Source organism: Sceloporus undulatus, chromosome 6 (genome assembly GCF_019175285.1).
Source record: "Sceloporus undulatus isolate JIND9_A2432 ecotype Alabama chromosome 6, SceUnd_v1.1, whole genome shotgun sequence".
Classification (NCBI taxonomy): domain Eukaryota; kingdom Metazoa; phylum Chordata; class Lepidosauria; order Squamata; family Phrynosomatidae; genus Sceloporus; species Sceloporus undulatus.
Window position 1 is genome coordinate 101,053,954 of NC_056527.1, and position 16,879 is coordinate 101,070,832.

General features: G+C 39.6%; 2 protein-coding genes and 1 pseudogene across 3 annotated transcripts in view; all 3 read left to right on the forward strand.

The window, feature by feature from the left end:
- The window catches only part of LOC121935751 (zinc finger and SCAN domain-containing protein 23-like), a 482,958-nt gene that overhangs the window by 57,362 nt on the left and 408,717 nt on the right, over positions 1–16,879 (forward strand). The window lies entirely within an intron of this gene.
- On the forward strand, positions 1,631–2,686 carry LOC121935753 (annotated as a pseudogene).
- LOC121933752 (olfactory receptor 5F1-like) lies at positions 9,144–10,124 on the forward strand. Its single transcript, XM_042473743.1, has one exon. The coding sequence runs from the start codon at positions 9,174–9,176 to the stop codon at positions 10,122–10,124; it is 951 nt and encodes a 316-aa protein (XP_042329677.1). The 5' UTR covers positions 9,144–9,173.

Here is a 16,879-nt window from a genome sequence, read left to right on the forward strand (position 1 = left end):
CAGGATGGCTCTTGAGTATCCTGTCCTACTGAGTAGAGACTAATGAAGAGAGATGGAATAATATATTTAAATTGTTGTAAAATATGTCTCTTAAATGTTAGGAAACCCTAACAAGATGAATCTTGGATGGGTGTAATTCTTTGTAGTGCAGGACCTATTCTATGGAGATTTTTGGTGAAGGAAATAGAATTCCCCACATACAAAAATGCTATTATTTTGACCAGAAAAGGCTACTTAATGTGCCAACATATGCAACCAATACTGCATGTGAACTAGAATTCATTTTGACATGATTTCTGGATGAGGTTGATTATCTAAATCCATATAATTCATTAGACTTTTGTGGAGAGAAACTGCTTGTTGTAATTTTGCAATGGCTGTAATTCTGTATGGGTCAGCGCAATGCAGTAGGTTCACATACAAACCCATGCTAGTCTGATTCATATATCACCCAACTTACTGAATAGCTTCTGAAGCCCCCTATCCATTGGCATAGCCATTCCCTGCTTCATAGGGAGCAGTAGTATCACAAAAGCATCTGCCTATGTCACCAAAGCCAGATGTGAAATTATTACAACAGTGCTGAGACCTCTGGAGGACCTTGTCAGATTTCAGTGATAGTTTTATCATTTTTCATCTAGCTACAAAGAAAGGATTCTGTGATCCTATCCAATAGTGTCACTAGGGTTGGTGTCACCTGGTGCAGTAACTCATGGTGTTACCTAGGGTAATACTCCCCACTTCTGAAATTAGAGTGTTTTGTGTCAGCAGGCATACCAGCTTCAGAAGTGGGGAGTATGATCATTCCCAAAGCTGGAGGCTTTTGAGTCAATGGACATGTCAAATTGCATTAATTCTGCAGTGTAAGTGCAGCCTATGTTGGGAGGAACTTTGTGTACTGCAAAGAGAGGAAGGGAATAGTAACTTGATGGCCATCCCCCAAAAGGCATAAACATGTACAAAGGGCACATTGCTCTTTTACTGTTGTTATTTGGAGCTGCCTTGGGAGGAAGAAAGGGAGGAAGGGGGGATATAAATAAATAAAATAATAGTCAGACCTCCTTATCCACAGATTCTTTATCTATGGATTTAAGCATCCATGGCTTGAATATATTCCTAAAAATATAAATTCTAAAAGACAGACCCTGATTTTGCCCTTTGATATAAGAGACATCATTTTACTGTACTTGATCATCCACAGATTTTGGTATCCATGGCAGCGGATATCAAACCCCAGCAGATATCAAGGGCCCACTGTAATAATAAATAATAATATGGTAACCCCAAAATGAACCTATCAGAGGTTTTACTTAGAAAGATTTCTTCAGAATAAATTTGCCATCGCTTTCCTCTAAGTCTGAGAGTGTGTGATTTGCCCAAGGACATGTAGTAGATTTCCATACCCACGTGGGAATTTGATCCCTTGTCTCCAGAGTGCTAGTCTATCATCAAAATCACTTTCTAAGAAACACATACATATGCATATATACATAATACGATGCCAGCCCATATCAGCCACCATAGTGTCCTTCTGAGGTGTCTGTCTTTCATGGGACTTAGAGGTAGTGTTTTACAGTATCTCTGTTCCTTTTTGGAGGGGAAGTTTCAGTGTGGATTCTTGTTTGAAGCCATGGCCTATGATGTCCCCAAGGGTCCCATCTTGTCTACCAGTATATTTAACATTTAATATTTAACCTTTTCAAAGGGAAGATTGCTGAATAATTATTTTAACAATATTCTCTTATAGATGGAGTCCCCACATAGGAGGACAAATGGAACAACAGTCACTGAATTTGTACTCCTGGGACTCTCCAGCAACCCAGATGAACAATTATTTCTTTTTGGACTCTTTCTTATCATTTATTTGGTAGCCTTGACTGCAAATATTCTTATCCTTCTTGTGATCAGTTTTGGCAAAAGACTTCACAAGCCCATGTATTTTTTCCTTGCGAATCTCTCTGTGGTGGACATTGGGTACACAACTACCACTGTCCCCAAGATGCTGATGAATTACCTATCCCAGGACAAGAGAATTTCCATAGCAGGCTGCTTCTCTCAAATGTATTTCTTCATCTCCTTTGGTGGGGTTGAATGCCTTCTACTGGGTGTTATGGCATATGACCGGTATGCAGCTATTTGTCACCCACTACACTATAATGTACTTCTGAGCCCAAAAGTGTGTGCCTGTCTTGCAGCAGCTGCTTGGATTCTTGGCTTGTCTAATTCAGCAGTACACTCAGGCTTGATGTCCCATCTATCTTTCTGTCAAGACAATGTCATCCACCACTTTTTCTGTGACATCCCACCCCTGTTCCAGCTCTCCTGTTCTGACACTCAGGTTAACCAAATTGTTACTTTTGTGGTGGGTGGAAGTGTGATTATGGGTCCTTTTCTGGTTATCCTAGTCTCTTATGTCTACATAGTCATGGCCATCCTTAGGATCCGCACAAAGGAGGGCCGTCTTAAGGCATTCTCCACCTGTGCTTCTCACCTGACTGTTGTAAATATCTATTATGGGACCATCATATTCACATACATACGTCCCAACTCCACCTACTCCCAGGAGCAAGACCGGGCCATGCCTGTGCTTTATGGGATCCTAACACCGATGCTTAATCCAATCATATATAGCTTAAGGAACAAGGATGTGCAAGGAGTATTCCAGAAAGTCATGCAAAGAAAGTAATGGGAGAGAGGAATCAATTTCCAGTCAATTTCTAGTCAATCAATTTCCATTCACTACCAGGCAACAATAACAATGACTTCAGACATTGGATGATGCCTTAAATATTTTTCTATTAGTAATTTACTTTTAGAGAAAAAATAAATAGGTTTGGTTCAGCCAAAATTTACCACATTTATGTTCCTTGATTTTCAAGAGGATAGCACACCATGTGATTTACTGTCTCCAATTGAAATCTCTGGGAATTTAAAGGGATTAACTTCATTAGGCATTTAATAAACACTTCCAAAGTGTCAAAATTCTGGTACAATTTTAAAAAAATAAAAAGTCAGTTGAGAGCTTTTTGGATTGTATTTCTTTTATTGTTTTAATGGTTCATAATTTCTTGGTAATAATTAGAGGCACTGTCCACAAATTATAAAAAATAAACTCAACAAGACATTTCTAATGAATCTTTTACAAGAAACAGCCTTTGGTCCTACAACCATCTTTCCAGGGAATAAAGCTTATTGAATTCAAAAGGAGTTTGCCTTGAGTAGGCATGTTTATTCGCCAAAGCTCTCGATGAATCCTACATATTATAAATCGCACTAATAACATATGACCCTACTAACAGAAATTATTCCTGATAGTTATAAGGGCAGTCATAATGACTCTCTCTACATGGCCACCTAAAAGGATTCAGAATTGCAGTGTTCAAGGCACATACAGCAGCTAGGAGTTGCCTGCGTAACAGGTCCCTGGACCAATAACAATTGGCAAAGGCAGAGACTGATGACAGTATAGTTGTAAACTAAGAGAATATTGGCTCCCATAGACCATAACATCAGAAGACAGTCCTCCTCACTGTAACAGAGCTGACAGAAGAGCTCCAATGCTACTATCCATCACAGAAAGTGAAGAGAATACTGTTTCTTTTGTTAAGCAGTAGAAATTAAAAGTAACAGAGCTTATGCCACCAGCAAGATAATGGTTGTCCAAAAACAATCAATTGGACATGAGAATTTCAGTCAGTCTGGAGCCAATTTTACTCTACTCTTCCCTCCCTCAGATTTCGCTTCAGGTCACCTCCTGCCAAAGGTCATCCCACTATCCCCATCAAATTCAGTGGCGGAGTGGCACCTGAACATTTCCTCTCTACCCCTGGTCGACTTTCCTCATTTTGTGCAAAAACAAAGTTCACGAGGAGCATGCAGCTTGTTTTGGAAGACAACATTAATTTACAGAGGCTATTGTTGTCCTTTTACAGAAGTCATAATCCTTGGAAAGTGCTCTGTAAAGCTGACTATAATATTTGAATATAAATCTTTAATATAATGATAATCATGTTCAGTAATGTTGAAGGCAATAGGGAAAAATACATGCAGGAGGATAGACTCAGGAAGTGTCTACATGGGCAAAATGAAATTACTATCCTCCATTCTCATGGCAACCTGTTTTCATAATGCAGGGCCAAATCTTCAATTCAAGGGTAGATTGCCTTCATGACATAAGACCTGCTCTGCCCCAAATACACCCTATCCCTGCCTTACATCAGTTTTTGAAAATCCAGAGCACTCTGTGCAATGCAAGTCAGCTGTCTGCAAATGTGTCCCATCTGTGTCTTTCAGCATTGCTGCGGTGGTGCAAATCACTCCTTCTGACTTTCTCAGCGCATATTCCCATTGTGCCGTCTAGATCTTTGGATAACAAATCCTCACTCTCCCTCCAAATATCAAAGGATAGTTGCAAGGATGACATTAGAAAGCAGGCAGATGAATGAGGAGAGACAACAAACACAGGGATTTTTGAAATATTCTTCCAAATACTCTCAGCCCATAGAGAGGTGTTGACTGAATGGAGTTCCTGAATTATGCACTTTTCCTATTATCCACTTTTACACATTGTCACAAGGAGTTAAAATCTGATCAGTACCAATAATATACAAGTCTTATGATTCAGAACCAGTATAGGTAATCATATTCAAAGCACTGAGCAGCTTGAGACAAGACTATTTAAAGACCACCTGACAAAGATACAAGCTTGAACACAGAGATTCAATTCATGTACCTACCAAGCAATATCTTCTATTAACTGGGCTAGGCCAAGAGGAGGGACTTTTTGTGATAGCCCTGTTTTTAAGGAATGCTCTAGCATGAGATGCATATGCTTGTGAAAGGCAATAAACATTAAGGAACGGGATATTGCCACTTGCTTCTCAATAATGATGGCAAAAAAATAAAACAAAAAAAAAACAAATTATTAATTAATATGAGGCAATTTTCATTGCATAAAGATGAGCTGGCATTTCTAGTATTTTGAGTTAGCTGTTGTTCCTTGTACTCTAAAACCTATTATTTCACAATTTTCACTTTGTGGATTTCCTTGGGGAACCTTTGTCTCAGAAGGCAGTTTTTTAAAAATTTAAATAAATAAATAGGCCCAGAATAAGAATTGCTTCTAACATTATACCAGGGATGGGTTCTTTCAGGGCAATTCCCCCACTTTGATTCTGCTGTAGGCCACCCCTATTCTTCCCATCAGCTGATAGAAGGAGGTTTAACAATGATGCCAAAATGATGGGCACTTCCAAATGGCATTCTACTTGTTGCTGGGATTTATAGCAGATAGAATATTGTTGTGATGGCTAATCTAGGTGAATCTAGGTATACTATTGAACTTAGTCTTCCAAGTAGATATCAGTGTTGCATGCTTCTGTTCAAAAGTTACCCATGTGGTATTTGCTGAGAAAATCCCAGCTGAGAATTGAGTTCATAAAAAGTTTGAAGTAAAGGTGTTTGATTGATTGTGTTTTAAAGAGAACTCTGGCACTTAAAAAATCCCAGTTGTAATGATTCATTATATTGAGTCAGCTGCCATGTAGCATGTAGTTCCCCTGAGCGTGTTTCACTGTAATATCTGCCTAGCTTTGAACACTAAGACTTGAAGGAAAGAGACGTACAACAGATACTGTCTTCGGTCTGGATGATTTCATAACATTCTAGTGTTGCAAGATCTTCTTCAAAATGAGGATCTAGAATAGATTACTGCTTGCAAAGAAACCAAATATGCAAGACTTCTGAACAGGTAAGATATAACAAAAGCGTTATTACATAGTTATTGTTTCTCAATTCTTAACAAGTGCATAGATATGTCATTGAATTCATTTTCACAAAAGGTAATTATGATTTCCAATTTGGCTTTAGAAAGTAACTAAAGAAAAGTCATGGAGATGGATCTACATCAATGGCTATGTGTCAGAACTACGATATTTCATCTGCCATATCTGAGGCAATATGTCTATATGTATCAATATGTCTAAACTGAACATGCAGTAGCACTCAAATGCTGCTGTCAAGCTTCTATTATGAAACTGATTGGTCACTGATAGGCCTGGTAGATTAACCTAGAAATCATTTCCCATCACACATGGCTTTAGCAAAATAATGAGAACATGCGGAAGAATATGGGTACATATGGACATAATGAGTTCCTTTAGCTTTAGCAGAATACTGGTCCATTTAGCTCAACCTTTTTTATACTGCCCTTATGTTATCACTTTAACACTACAACAACAGCAGCAAATCTGTCCTCTGACTTTTTTAGTGTAAGCCAGGAATTGTCTCTAGTTAGCATTTAACCATGGACATAGGCTTGCCTTATCCCTCCACTTCTCCACTAGAAAAAAGTGCCATTTATTCAGATAAGTTGTGAAGGCACCATATCATCTGGCTGCTTGCTTAGTTAGTTATTCATTTATTTAGTATTTCTGCCCTGTCCTTCAGCCAAAACCAGAGCAGCTTTCAAGTAATTAATTTGACAATTCTCTGCCTTCAGGATTACAATCTAAAGGTATGGCACACAAGAAAGGGGAGTAGCAGGGATGGAATTGGGAATGAAGTCCAGCAGATGCCAGCTGCTCTTCTCTCCCACAGATGTAAGAGTAAACACAGTTGGAATGGAATGGGAAGGCCTTTCACCTGCCACTAGGCCAAGGTATGATGGATCTGTGCCTTGTTGCTATTTTGTTTCTCTGAAGCCAGTGCAAGAGAAAATGAAAAAAAGCACCTATTGCCAGCCTCTATGAAAACTCCACTCGTAAAGGCAGAGGGTGCTGCTCCCTTTCAAAATCAGGCCCTTGTGATGGAATGTCCCAATCCCATGGATCTGCAATCAACCTTCACTAATTTGCACCCATTTTCTAGGGCTAATGCATCAGGGGAAGGCTACCCTGGAGGAAGGTTTGCCACTGCTGGGCTCCCCACTGAAGAGGCAACAACAAAGAGAGGTGCTATACTGCAGTATTAGAAAGTCTGCCTTGTGAAGACAAAGGGGGAGAGTGTGATTGCCAATTTTCATATACTTTTACCTGTTTTTTTTTGTCAATAATTTCATCAGAGTTATGGTTAGTGCCAAAAAAATATGGTGGGAAAGACAAGTTTCTGAAAGTGGAAGGGAGATGGATGGAAACAGAATGCCTCTTGTATTAGTGCAAAATACTGTGGCATGGGAAGATGGAACACAACAAAATACTGGTTGCTCCAAAACAGTTTCCCATTTCAGGGACTCTGAGTAGCCTTGATCACAGTCTCCTTGAGTTGATAGTACTTCTGTTGAATGCAAGGTCTGGTGAATAAGAAAATAATAGCCATCCAAATTCTGATCTTGAATGCAGTCTGACTTGTAGAACTAGCACTGCATTGGATGAGATGAAGTAAATCTCAATGAATTTTGACAATATACATTCTCTATTGCAGAACACAAGACAGTGGGGAAAGATAAAGTAGCAGTGGTGTACTGTGATTCTGTCATCCCGAACTGATGGCCCATCATGGAATCTTCCAGTTGTGAGTGAACAGAAATGCCAAGACAAGCTGTGCACAGGTACGAGATGTATTAAGATTGTCTAATCTAGAAAAAAGGATGGATCACATTGGTTTTCTGATGACTCTTTGGGAATTACCTGCCATCTTAGCAAGTCATTCTTTCTTCTGTAATGCCTCTAGCATGTGACATGATGGCTTTGTGCATCCTGTCCCACTGAGTAGATGAGTAGGGATGGAATAATATTCAAAAATTGTTCAGAAATGTGTCTTTTGACTGTTAAGATCCTAGAACAAGAAGTATCATGGATGAGTGAGAGTATTTGTAGTGTAAGACTTATTCTACCCAAAATTCACCTGTGAAAAAAGGTAAAAAAATATTTTCTGCATAGAAAATGCTGCATATTATCCAAACAATCTTTTTACTTTCTGTACAAAAACAAAAACAAAAAACATGCGTTGTTTTATGATTTTGTTTTTGTTTTTGATTGTTTTGGAAAATTAAAACTACAACTAAAGTATTTAATGCAAGGAAAATAACATTTTGTGTGTACAAAAGGGCATTTCTATATAGAAAAAATATTTGATATTGTGCTGAAACAAATATTCATTTTTGACATGATTTCTGGGTGAGGTAGATTACCTATGCCTTAGGCTTTCGAGAAAAGAAAGGGCTTGTTGACCTTGTGAACAATCAGTGTCAGGAAACAGATGTCAGAAGATGTCCCCGTTAACCACTTGAGTGGGCAGTATCACAGAAGCATATGTCCCAAAGACAGCTGTGAAATTATTCCAGCAGTGCTGAGACCTTTAGAAGATCATGATAGTTTTCAGCTCTGATATTATCATTTTGCATTTGACTACAGGGAGATGCTTTTGTGATCTGCCTGCTTCTGACAAAGCAGGAAACAGCCATGCAAGAGCCTTCAGAGACTGTTCAGTAGGTTAGGGGACAGTGCAAAGAAAGGAAGGGTGTTGCAACCCACCCAGTACCCCAAAAAGGATATATAGAGCACCCACTCCATATGCGGGCGCACCATAAGCAGCTTCCAGTTTATGCGGAAGCTGTGGTGCTATTGATTAAATGGTGCACATGTGTCGCACTGCCGCAAGCGGTATTTGCCTTATGTGGGGGGGGGGAGGTCCAGAATGGATCCCCACGTAAGGCAAGGCTCCACTGCACATGTATAAGGGACACATTGCTGTTTGTCTCCAAGTTATTTGTGACCTATGAAAACCATAAGAAGAACCTACCAAAGAGATTTCTTGGCCAGATTTCGTCAGAGGGTTGTCATTGCTTTCCTCTGAGGCTAAGAGTATTTCAAGGTTACTCAATAGGTTTTCATGACCAAGCAGTGATTTGAACACTGGTCTCCAGATTGCTAGCTCAGTCTCTAAGGGACACATATGTATGTGAATATCCCCCAAAAAATGTCAGCCAATATCAACAACCATAGTATCCTTTTGAGGTGTATGTCTTGTATGGGACTTAGGGATCATGTTTTATGGTATCTCCATTCCTTTTTGGAGAAGCAATATCCGAAGATGCTAGGGATGCCATGGACTATGATATCCTTCAAGATCCCATATTGGCTCCATTATATTTAATTTAATGTTCAACTTCTTCAAAGGAAACATAACTGAATTATTTTAACAATATTCCTTTACAGGTGGAGTCCTTGCATAAAATGGTGAATGAAACAATGGTCACTGAATTTATACTCCTGGGACTCTCCAGCAACTCAGAGGCACAATTCATTCTCTTTGGTCTCTTTCTTGTCATTTATTTAGTAGCTTTGATTGGGAACATTCTTATCCTTCTTGTGATTAGTTTGGACAAAAGACTTCACAATCCCATGTATTTTTTCCTTGCCAATCTCTCTGTGGTGGACATTGGGTACACAACTACCACCGTCCCCAAGATGCTGATGAATTACCTATCCCAGGACAAGAGAATTTCCTTAGTAGGCTGCTTCTCTCAAATGTATTTCTTCATCTCCTTTGGTGGGATTGAGTGCCTTCTGCTCGGTGTCATGGCATATGACCGGTATGCAGCTATTTGTCACCCACTACACTATAATATACTTCTGAGCCCAAAGGTGTGTGCCTGTCTTGCAGCAGCTGCTTGGATTCTTGGCTTGTTTAATTCAGCAATACACTCAGGCTTGATGTCCCGTCTATCTTTCTGTCAAGACAATGTCATCCACCACTTTTTCTGTGACATCCCACCCCTGTTCCAGCTCTCCTGCTCTGACACTCGGGTCAACCAAATTGTTACTTTTGTGGTGGCTGGAGGTGTGGTAATGGGTCCATTTCTGGTTATCCTAGTATCTTATGTCTATATAGTCTTGACCATCCTTGGGATGCGCACAAAGGAGGGCCGTCTTAAGGCATTCTCCACCTGTGCTTCTCACTTGACTGTTGTGAGCATCTATTATGGGACCATCATCTTCACATACTTTCGCCCCAACTCCACCTATTCCCAGGAGCAAGACCGGGCCATGCCTGTGCTCTATGGGATCCTAACACCTATGCTTAATCCAATTATCTATAGCCTGAGGAACAAGGATGTGCAAGGAGTACTCCAGAAAGTCATGCAAAGAAAAGGAAAAGGGATTCAATTTCCAAGATTGAAATGACTGACGATTTTCCAGCTCCCTTCCTCAAGAAGCAGATCTTGACATAAAATTGCTTTGCTTTAATTGCTAGTACGTTGTCTATGAGTGCTTGAATCTCATGTGGTTGGTCCTTATTAACCAAACCAAACCAATAAAAAGTGGAGACTTAACTTTCATCAACTATATAATAATAATAATAATAATAATAATAATAATAATAATAATAATAATGTTTATTTGGATCCCACCTCTCCCTTTATTGGGTCGAGTCAGGTAACAACAAAACAAAAGAACAATGAAAATACAACACAACAAGGCACAAGTAAAAACATAGCAAAATATATCAAAATCCTAATTCCCTATCTCCCTCCCACCCTAAAATAGCATTAAAACAACAATTCCCAATAAAATGCTCCCAATAAAATAGTCAATAAAATCAATCATGATCACAGTCCGGTGGGAACAGCTATGCAACTAAACATTCTGAGGAGGTCGGTTTGGGAAAGCTTGCCAGAAGAGATCCGTTTTTATTGCCTTCTTAAAGGCCTCCAAAGATGTTATATGGTGGATCTCTTCTGGCAGGTCATTCCAGATTTTTGGAGAGGCAACAGAAAATGTCCTCTGGGAAATCGTTACCAGTCTGGTTTTCTTAGACTGCAAGAGATTCTTCCCAGAGGATCTGAGAGTGCGGGAAAGATTGTATGGGAGGAGGCGTTCCCTCAGGTAAGCTGGACCCAAGCCATGTAGGGCTTTATAGGTGATGACCAACACCTTATACTGTGCCCGGAAGCTAATAGGCAGCCGTGTAGGGATTTTAAGATAGGTGTAATAGGATCAAATTTAGAACTCTCTGTAACCAATCTGGCTGCCATGTAAAGCACATTGCAGAAATCGAGACGGGAAGTTAACAGGGAATGTACAACCATTTCTTGGTTTCCCCATTCCAGGAAGAGTCATAGCTGGCGTATCAGCCGAAGCTGATAACAGGCACTCCTGGCCGTCGCATCCACCTGAGATGACAGCTGAAGCAATAAGTCCAGGAGTACCCCCAAGCTACGAACATAGTCCTTTAGGGGAAGTGTGACCCCGTCCAGAACTGGAGAGCTTATCACCATTCCCGGATTAGGATTGATGTTGTATTTGGATTCAGTTTAAGTCTATTTTCCCTCATCCAATCCATTACTGACCTCAGACAGTCATTCAGAGGGGAGATGTCATCTTTGATCACATAAGCAGTCTGAGACATGGAGAAGCAAATTTGGGTGTCATCAGCATACTGATAACACCCCACCCCATGTCTCCAGATGATCTCACCCAGTGGCTTCATGTAGATGTTAAATAGCATTGGAGTCAGTATCGCACCTTGAGGGACACCCGATTTGAGCTCCCTCTTGGCTGAACAACTGTCACCAAGCGACACCATCTGGAACCTACCTGACATATAGGACCGGAACCAATGCAAAGCAGTACCCCCGATTCCTATCTCTCAGGCGTTCCACAAGGATACCATGGTCAATGGTACCGAGGGCCGCTGAGAGGTCCAAGAGCACCAACAGATCCACACTTCCCCTGTCGATGCACAGACAAAGATCACTGACCAAGGTGACCATGGCGGTCTCGACTCCGTATCCCGCCCTGAAGCCAGTTTGAAATGGATCAAGATAATCAGTGTCATCCAAGACTGTTTGGAGTCCCTGCACTGGCTGCCTATTAGTTTCCAGGCAAAGTGCAAGGTGTTGGTGATTACCTTTAAAGCCCTACATGGCTTGGGCCCAGAGTATTTGAGGGAACACCTTCTTCCCTATTGTCCATCCTGCACACTAAGGTCCTCTGGAAGAAATCTACCACAGCCCAAAAAATCTAGGCTAAAATCAGTTTCCCAGAGGGCCTTTTCTATTACTGCTCCAAAACTATAGAACGACCTACTGGAGGAGATCCGTCACATTCCCACTTTGACAGCTTTTAAGAAAGCACTCAAGACAGATCTCTTCCGGCAGGCCTTTCCAACTTAGTTACCCTCCCCAGATATAGAGATATTTGTCCCCTCATCTGTCTATTCTTCCCTGCCTATCTTTCTGCCTATTTTTTGTTTAATGTCTTTAATGTTTTTAATGTTTTTATACTATTATTGTTTAATTCTGTTTTAGTACTGGGAATGGGGGGGTAAATCTAGGGTTTGATTATTATTATTATTTTTTAAACTCTATTGTAATTTGATGTATTTTACTGTTGTAACCCGCCCGGATTCTTCATGATTGGGCGGACTAGCAATAAATCATTATTATTATTATTATTATTATTATTATTATTATCATCATCATCATCATCATCATCCTCTTTTGCATTAGCCTCCCACCCTGAGGCCTGCCATTAGCAACAAAACAATACACATGCAAATCACTCCTGCCTTTCCAGGTCACACAATATATATACCCAACTCCTTTCAAGGCAAGCATTCTCTGAAGATGCCAGCCACAGATGCTGGCGAAACATCAGGAAGAAACTCTTCTAGAACATGGCCTCATAGCCCGAAAAACCCACAAAAAAATATTAAAGGAATTGACTTCATTAGGCATTTAATAAAAACTTACAAAATATTAAGATTCTGGTACAATTTTTAAAAATTAAAAAGTCAGTTGAGAGCTTTTTGGATTGTATTTCTTTTATTGTTGTAATGGCTCATAATTTCCTGGTAATTATTAGAGGCACTTTCCACAAATTATTTTTAAAAAACAAAACAAAAACTGAACAAGACGTTTCTAATTAATCTTTTACAAGAAACAGCCTTTGGTCCTACAACCATCTTTCCAGGGAATAAAGCTTATTGAATTCAAGAGGAGTTTGCCTGAGTAGGCATGTTTATTCCCTAAAGATCTCGATGAATCCTACATATTATAAATGGAACTAATAACATATAACCCTACTAACAGAAATTATTTGTGATAGCAATAAGGGCAATCATAATAACTCTCTCTACATGGCCACCTAAAAGGATTCAGGGTTGCAATTTTCAAGGCACATACAGCAGCTAGGAGTTGCCTGCGTAATAGATCCCTGGACCAGTAACACTGAAACCTTGTTTGCAAGTGATGTCACCAACAACAATTGGCAAAGGCAGAAACTGATGACAGTATGGTTGTAACCTCAGAGAATATTGGCTCCCATAAACCAAGACACCAGAAGACAGTCCTCCTCACTGTAACAGAGCTGACAAAAGAACTGCAATGCTACTGCCCATCACAGAAAGTGAAGAGAATACTGTTTCTTTTGTTAAGCAATAGAAATTAAAAGGAACAGAGCTTATGCCACCAGCAAGATGATGGTTGTCCAAAAACATTCCATTGGACCTGAGAACTTCAACTGGCCTGGAGCCAATTTCACTCTCTTCATTTTGTGCAAAAACAAGGTTCATGAAGAGCATACACCTTGTTTTGGAAGACAACATTACTTTACAGAGGCTATTGTTGTTCTTTAACAGAAGTCATAATCCTTGGAAAGTGCTCTGTAAAGCTGATTGTAATATTTGAATATAAATCTCTAATATGATAAGCATGTTCAATAATGTTGAAAGCAATAGGAAAAATTAAAAAAACATGTCAGAAGGATAGACTTAGGGCACATCTACATGGGCAAAATGAAGTCCCCCCACATTCTTATGGCAACCTGTTTTAATAATGCAGGGACAAATCCTCAATTCAAGTACAGATTGGCTTCATGACACAAGACCAGTTCTGCCCCAAATACAACCTATCCCTGCCTTAAGCCAATTTTTAAAAACTTGCCTTTTACTCCACATTTTGCAGGAAAATCCAGAGCACTCTGTAGCAATGCTAGGCAGCTACCGACAAATGTCTCCCATCTGCATCTTTCAGTATTGCTGTTGCTGGTGCAAATCACTCTCTCTGACATCAAAATGAGGTCCTCAGCCATGTAATTGATGCTGGGTGTGTCATTTCTGACACCAGAGGGAGCAACCCATGACAGCAATGAGTGGAAATCTGTGTGTAGATAGCCAGCTGGCCCCTCTACTCAGTGTGGAGGTAATGGTGTTGGATGGGATTTGGAGTAGCTCTGAGGCCAGAATACTCCAGAAGCAGCCCCAAGTATTGTGGCCAGAGGACAAGCCCTTAGTCAAGAAACTCATTGGCCAGGATTTGAAAGACCTGAGCAAGGTTGATAACAACAGGTTCTCTTAGAGGCCTCTTGATAATACGGTCACTATAAGTCACAGCCAACTGCCTGGCACATAACAACTACAACCACCACTAGAGAACATATATGTTCCACATGTGCTTTACAGATGTACCCACCTACACTACACATTAAGCTTCTCTCCCATTTAAGAAATTCCTCCCGTAGGAAAAAAAAATGCAAAAGAGATTTCACTACCCTTCTTCACCCCCACAATTCAAACCATAAAATCTCATGAGAAATTTAACCTCAGGACTAAATATTTCAAAATAAAATAAAATAAAATAAGAAAAATCAGTAGTTATTAAAAAAGAAGATTTCAGTGTAGTTTTACCTAGAACTGATTTTTTTCAGTGCATATTCCCATTCTGCCTACAAGCACACTGGATAACAAATCTTCACTATCCCTCCAAATATCAAAAGATAGTTGCAAGGATGACATTAGAGAACAGATAAATGAGTGAAGAGGGACCACAAACACAGACGTTTTCAAAATATTCTTCCAAATATTCTCAGCCCATACGGTGGTGTTGACTGAATGGAGTTTCTGAATTATGCACTTTTCCTAAATACACTTATTATCCACTTTTCTACTTTGTCAAAAGGAATTAAAATCTGATAAGTACCAATATTGCATAAGTCTTGTTCGGCAGAACCAGTACTGGCAATCATATTCAAAGCACTGAGCAGCTTGAGACAAGACTATTTAAAGACCATCTGACCAAGATATTAGGTTGACCACAGAGCCCTGTTTTTAAGGAATGCTCTAGCATGAGATGCATATATGATTGTAAAAGACAACAAACATTAAGGAACTGAATATTGCCACCTGCTCATCAATAAATATAAGGACATTTTCATTTCATAAAGATGACCTGGCATTTCTAGTATTTTTACTTAGCTGTTGTTCCTTGTACTCTGAACCTTATCGTTTAACAATTTTCACTTTGTGGATTGCCTTGAGGAACCTTAGACTCAGAAGGCAGCTTTTTAAAAAATTAAATTAAATTAAACTAAATTAATAAATAAATAGCAAGGCCCAGAACAGGAACAGACAATAACTTTATACCAGGGATGGGTTCTTTCAGGGCAATTCCCCCACTTTGATTCTTCTGTAGGCCACCCCTATTCTTCCCATCAGCTGATAGAAGGAGGTTTAACAATCATGCCAAAATGATGGGTACTTCCAAATGGCATTCTACTTGTTGCTGGGATTTATAGCAGATAGAATTCTGTTGTAATTGCTAATCTAAGTAAATCTAGGTACACTATTGAATTTAGTCTTCCAAGTAGATATCAGTGTTGCACGCTTCTGTTCAAAAGTTACCTATCTGGTATCTGCAGAGAAAATCCCAGCTGAGAATTGAGTTCATGAAAAGTTTGAAGTAAAGGTGTTTGATTGATTGTGTTTTAAAGAAAACTCAGGCATTTAAAAATCCCAGTTGTAATGATTAATTATATTGAGTCAGCTGCCATGTAGCATGTAGTTCCCCTGAGCGTGTTTCACTGAAATATCTGCCTAGCTTCAGACACTAAGACTTGAAGGAAAGAGAGGTACAACGACTACTGACTTCAGTCAGGATGGTTTCATAGTATTCTAGTGTTGCAAGACCTTCAGAATGAGGATCTAGAATGGATTATTGCTTGCAAAGAAACCAAATATGCAAGACTCCTGAATAGGTAAGACACAACAAAAGTTTTACTACATAGTTATTGTTTCTCAATTCTTCACAAGCACATAGATATGTCATTGAATTCATTTCCACAAAATGTAATTATGACTGGCAATTTGGCTTTAGAAAGGAACTTAAGCAAATTCGTGGAGATGGATCTATATCAATGGCTATGTATCAGAACTGCTATATTTCGCCTGCTGTGTCAGAGGTAATATTTCTACATGTATCAGTTGACTGCAAACCTAAGACTAAACATGCAGTAGCACTCAAATGCTGCTGTCAAGCTTCTATTATAAAAACCTATTGGTCACTAATAGGCCTTTCGTCTGATCCTCCATAGTTCTTATGATCTCATGTACCTGCGCAATTTAGAAATACATAATGGCCAAAATCCTGTTGGACAGTTAATAATGCTTATCCTAGAGTTACAAAATCATGGATGTTTCATATTTATGATTCCTACATAACCCCTAGTTTAAGGGATTCATATGGATTGTAAATCCTCATTTACCATGCAGCACCTAATGGGGCTCTGCTCCTCTGTCAATCAGAAATGGTTGATGGTACCATCCCACGTCTTGCACAAGTAATCTCTGATATGAGGGAGGGGATTGCTACAGTATTCCTGCTTCTGCCTGTCACACCAGAGATTGCTCACAGAAGAGGTTAGAACATCAGTTAGCTGCTTCCTAATTGATAGGGGAAGAGGTTCCCAAAATTACAGCAGGAGCAGCCTAGTAAATGGAGATTGGGGGGACTGGGATGGGAGTCACTGCCTAGCACTGTAACAATGGAATTGGGTATTCGTGACTCTCCAACAGGATTCTAGACAATATTAATTTGCATTTATTTTATTTGTTCTCAAAAAAGACTATAAGATTCTCATTCAAGGATAAAAATGAAGCAGCT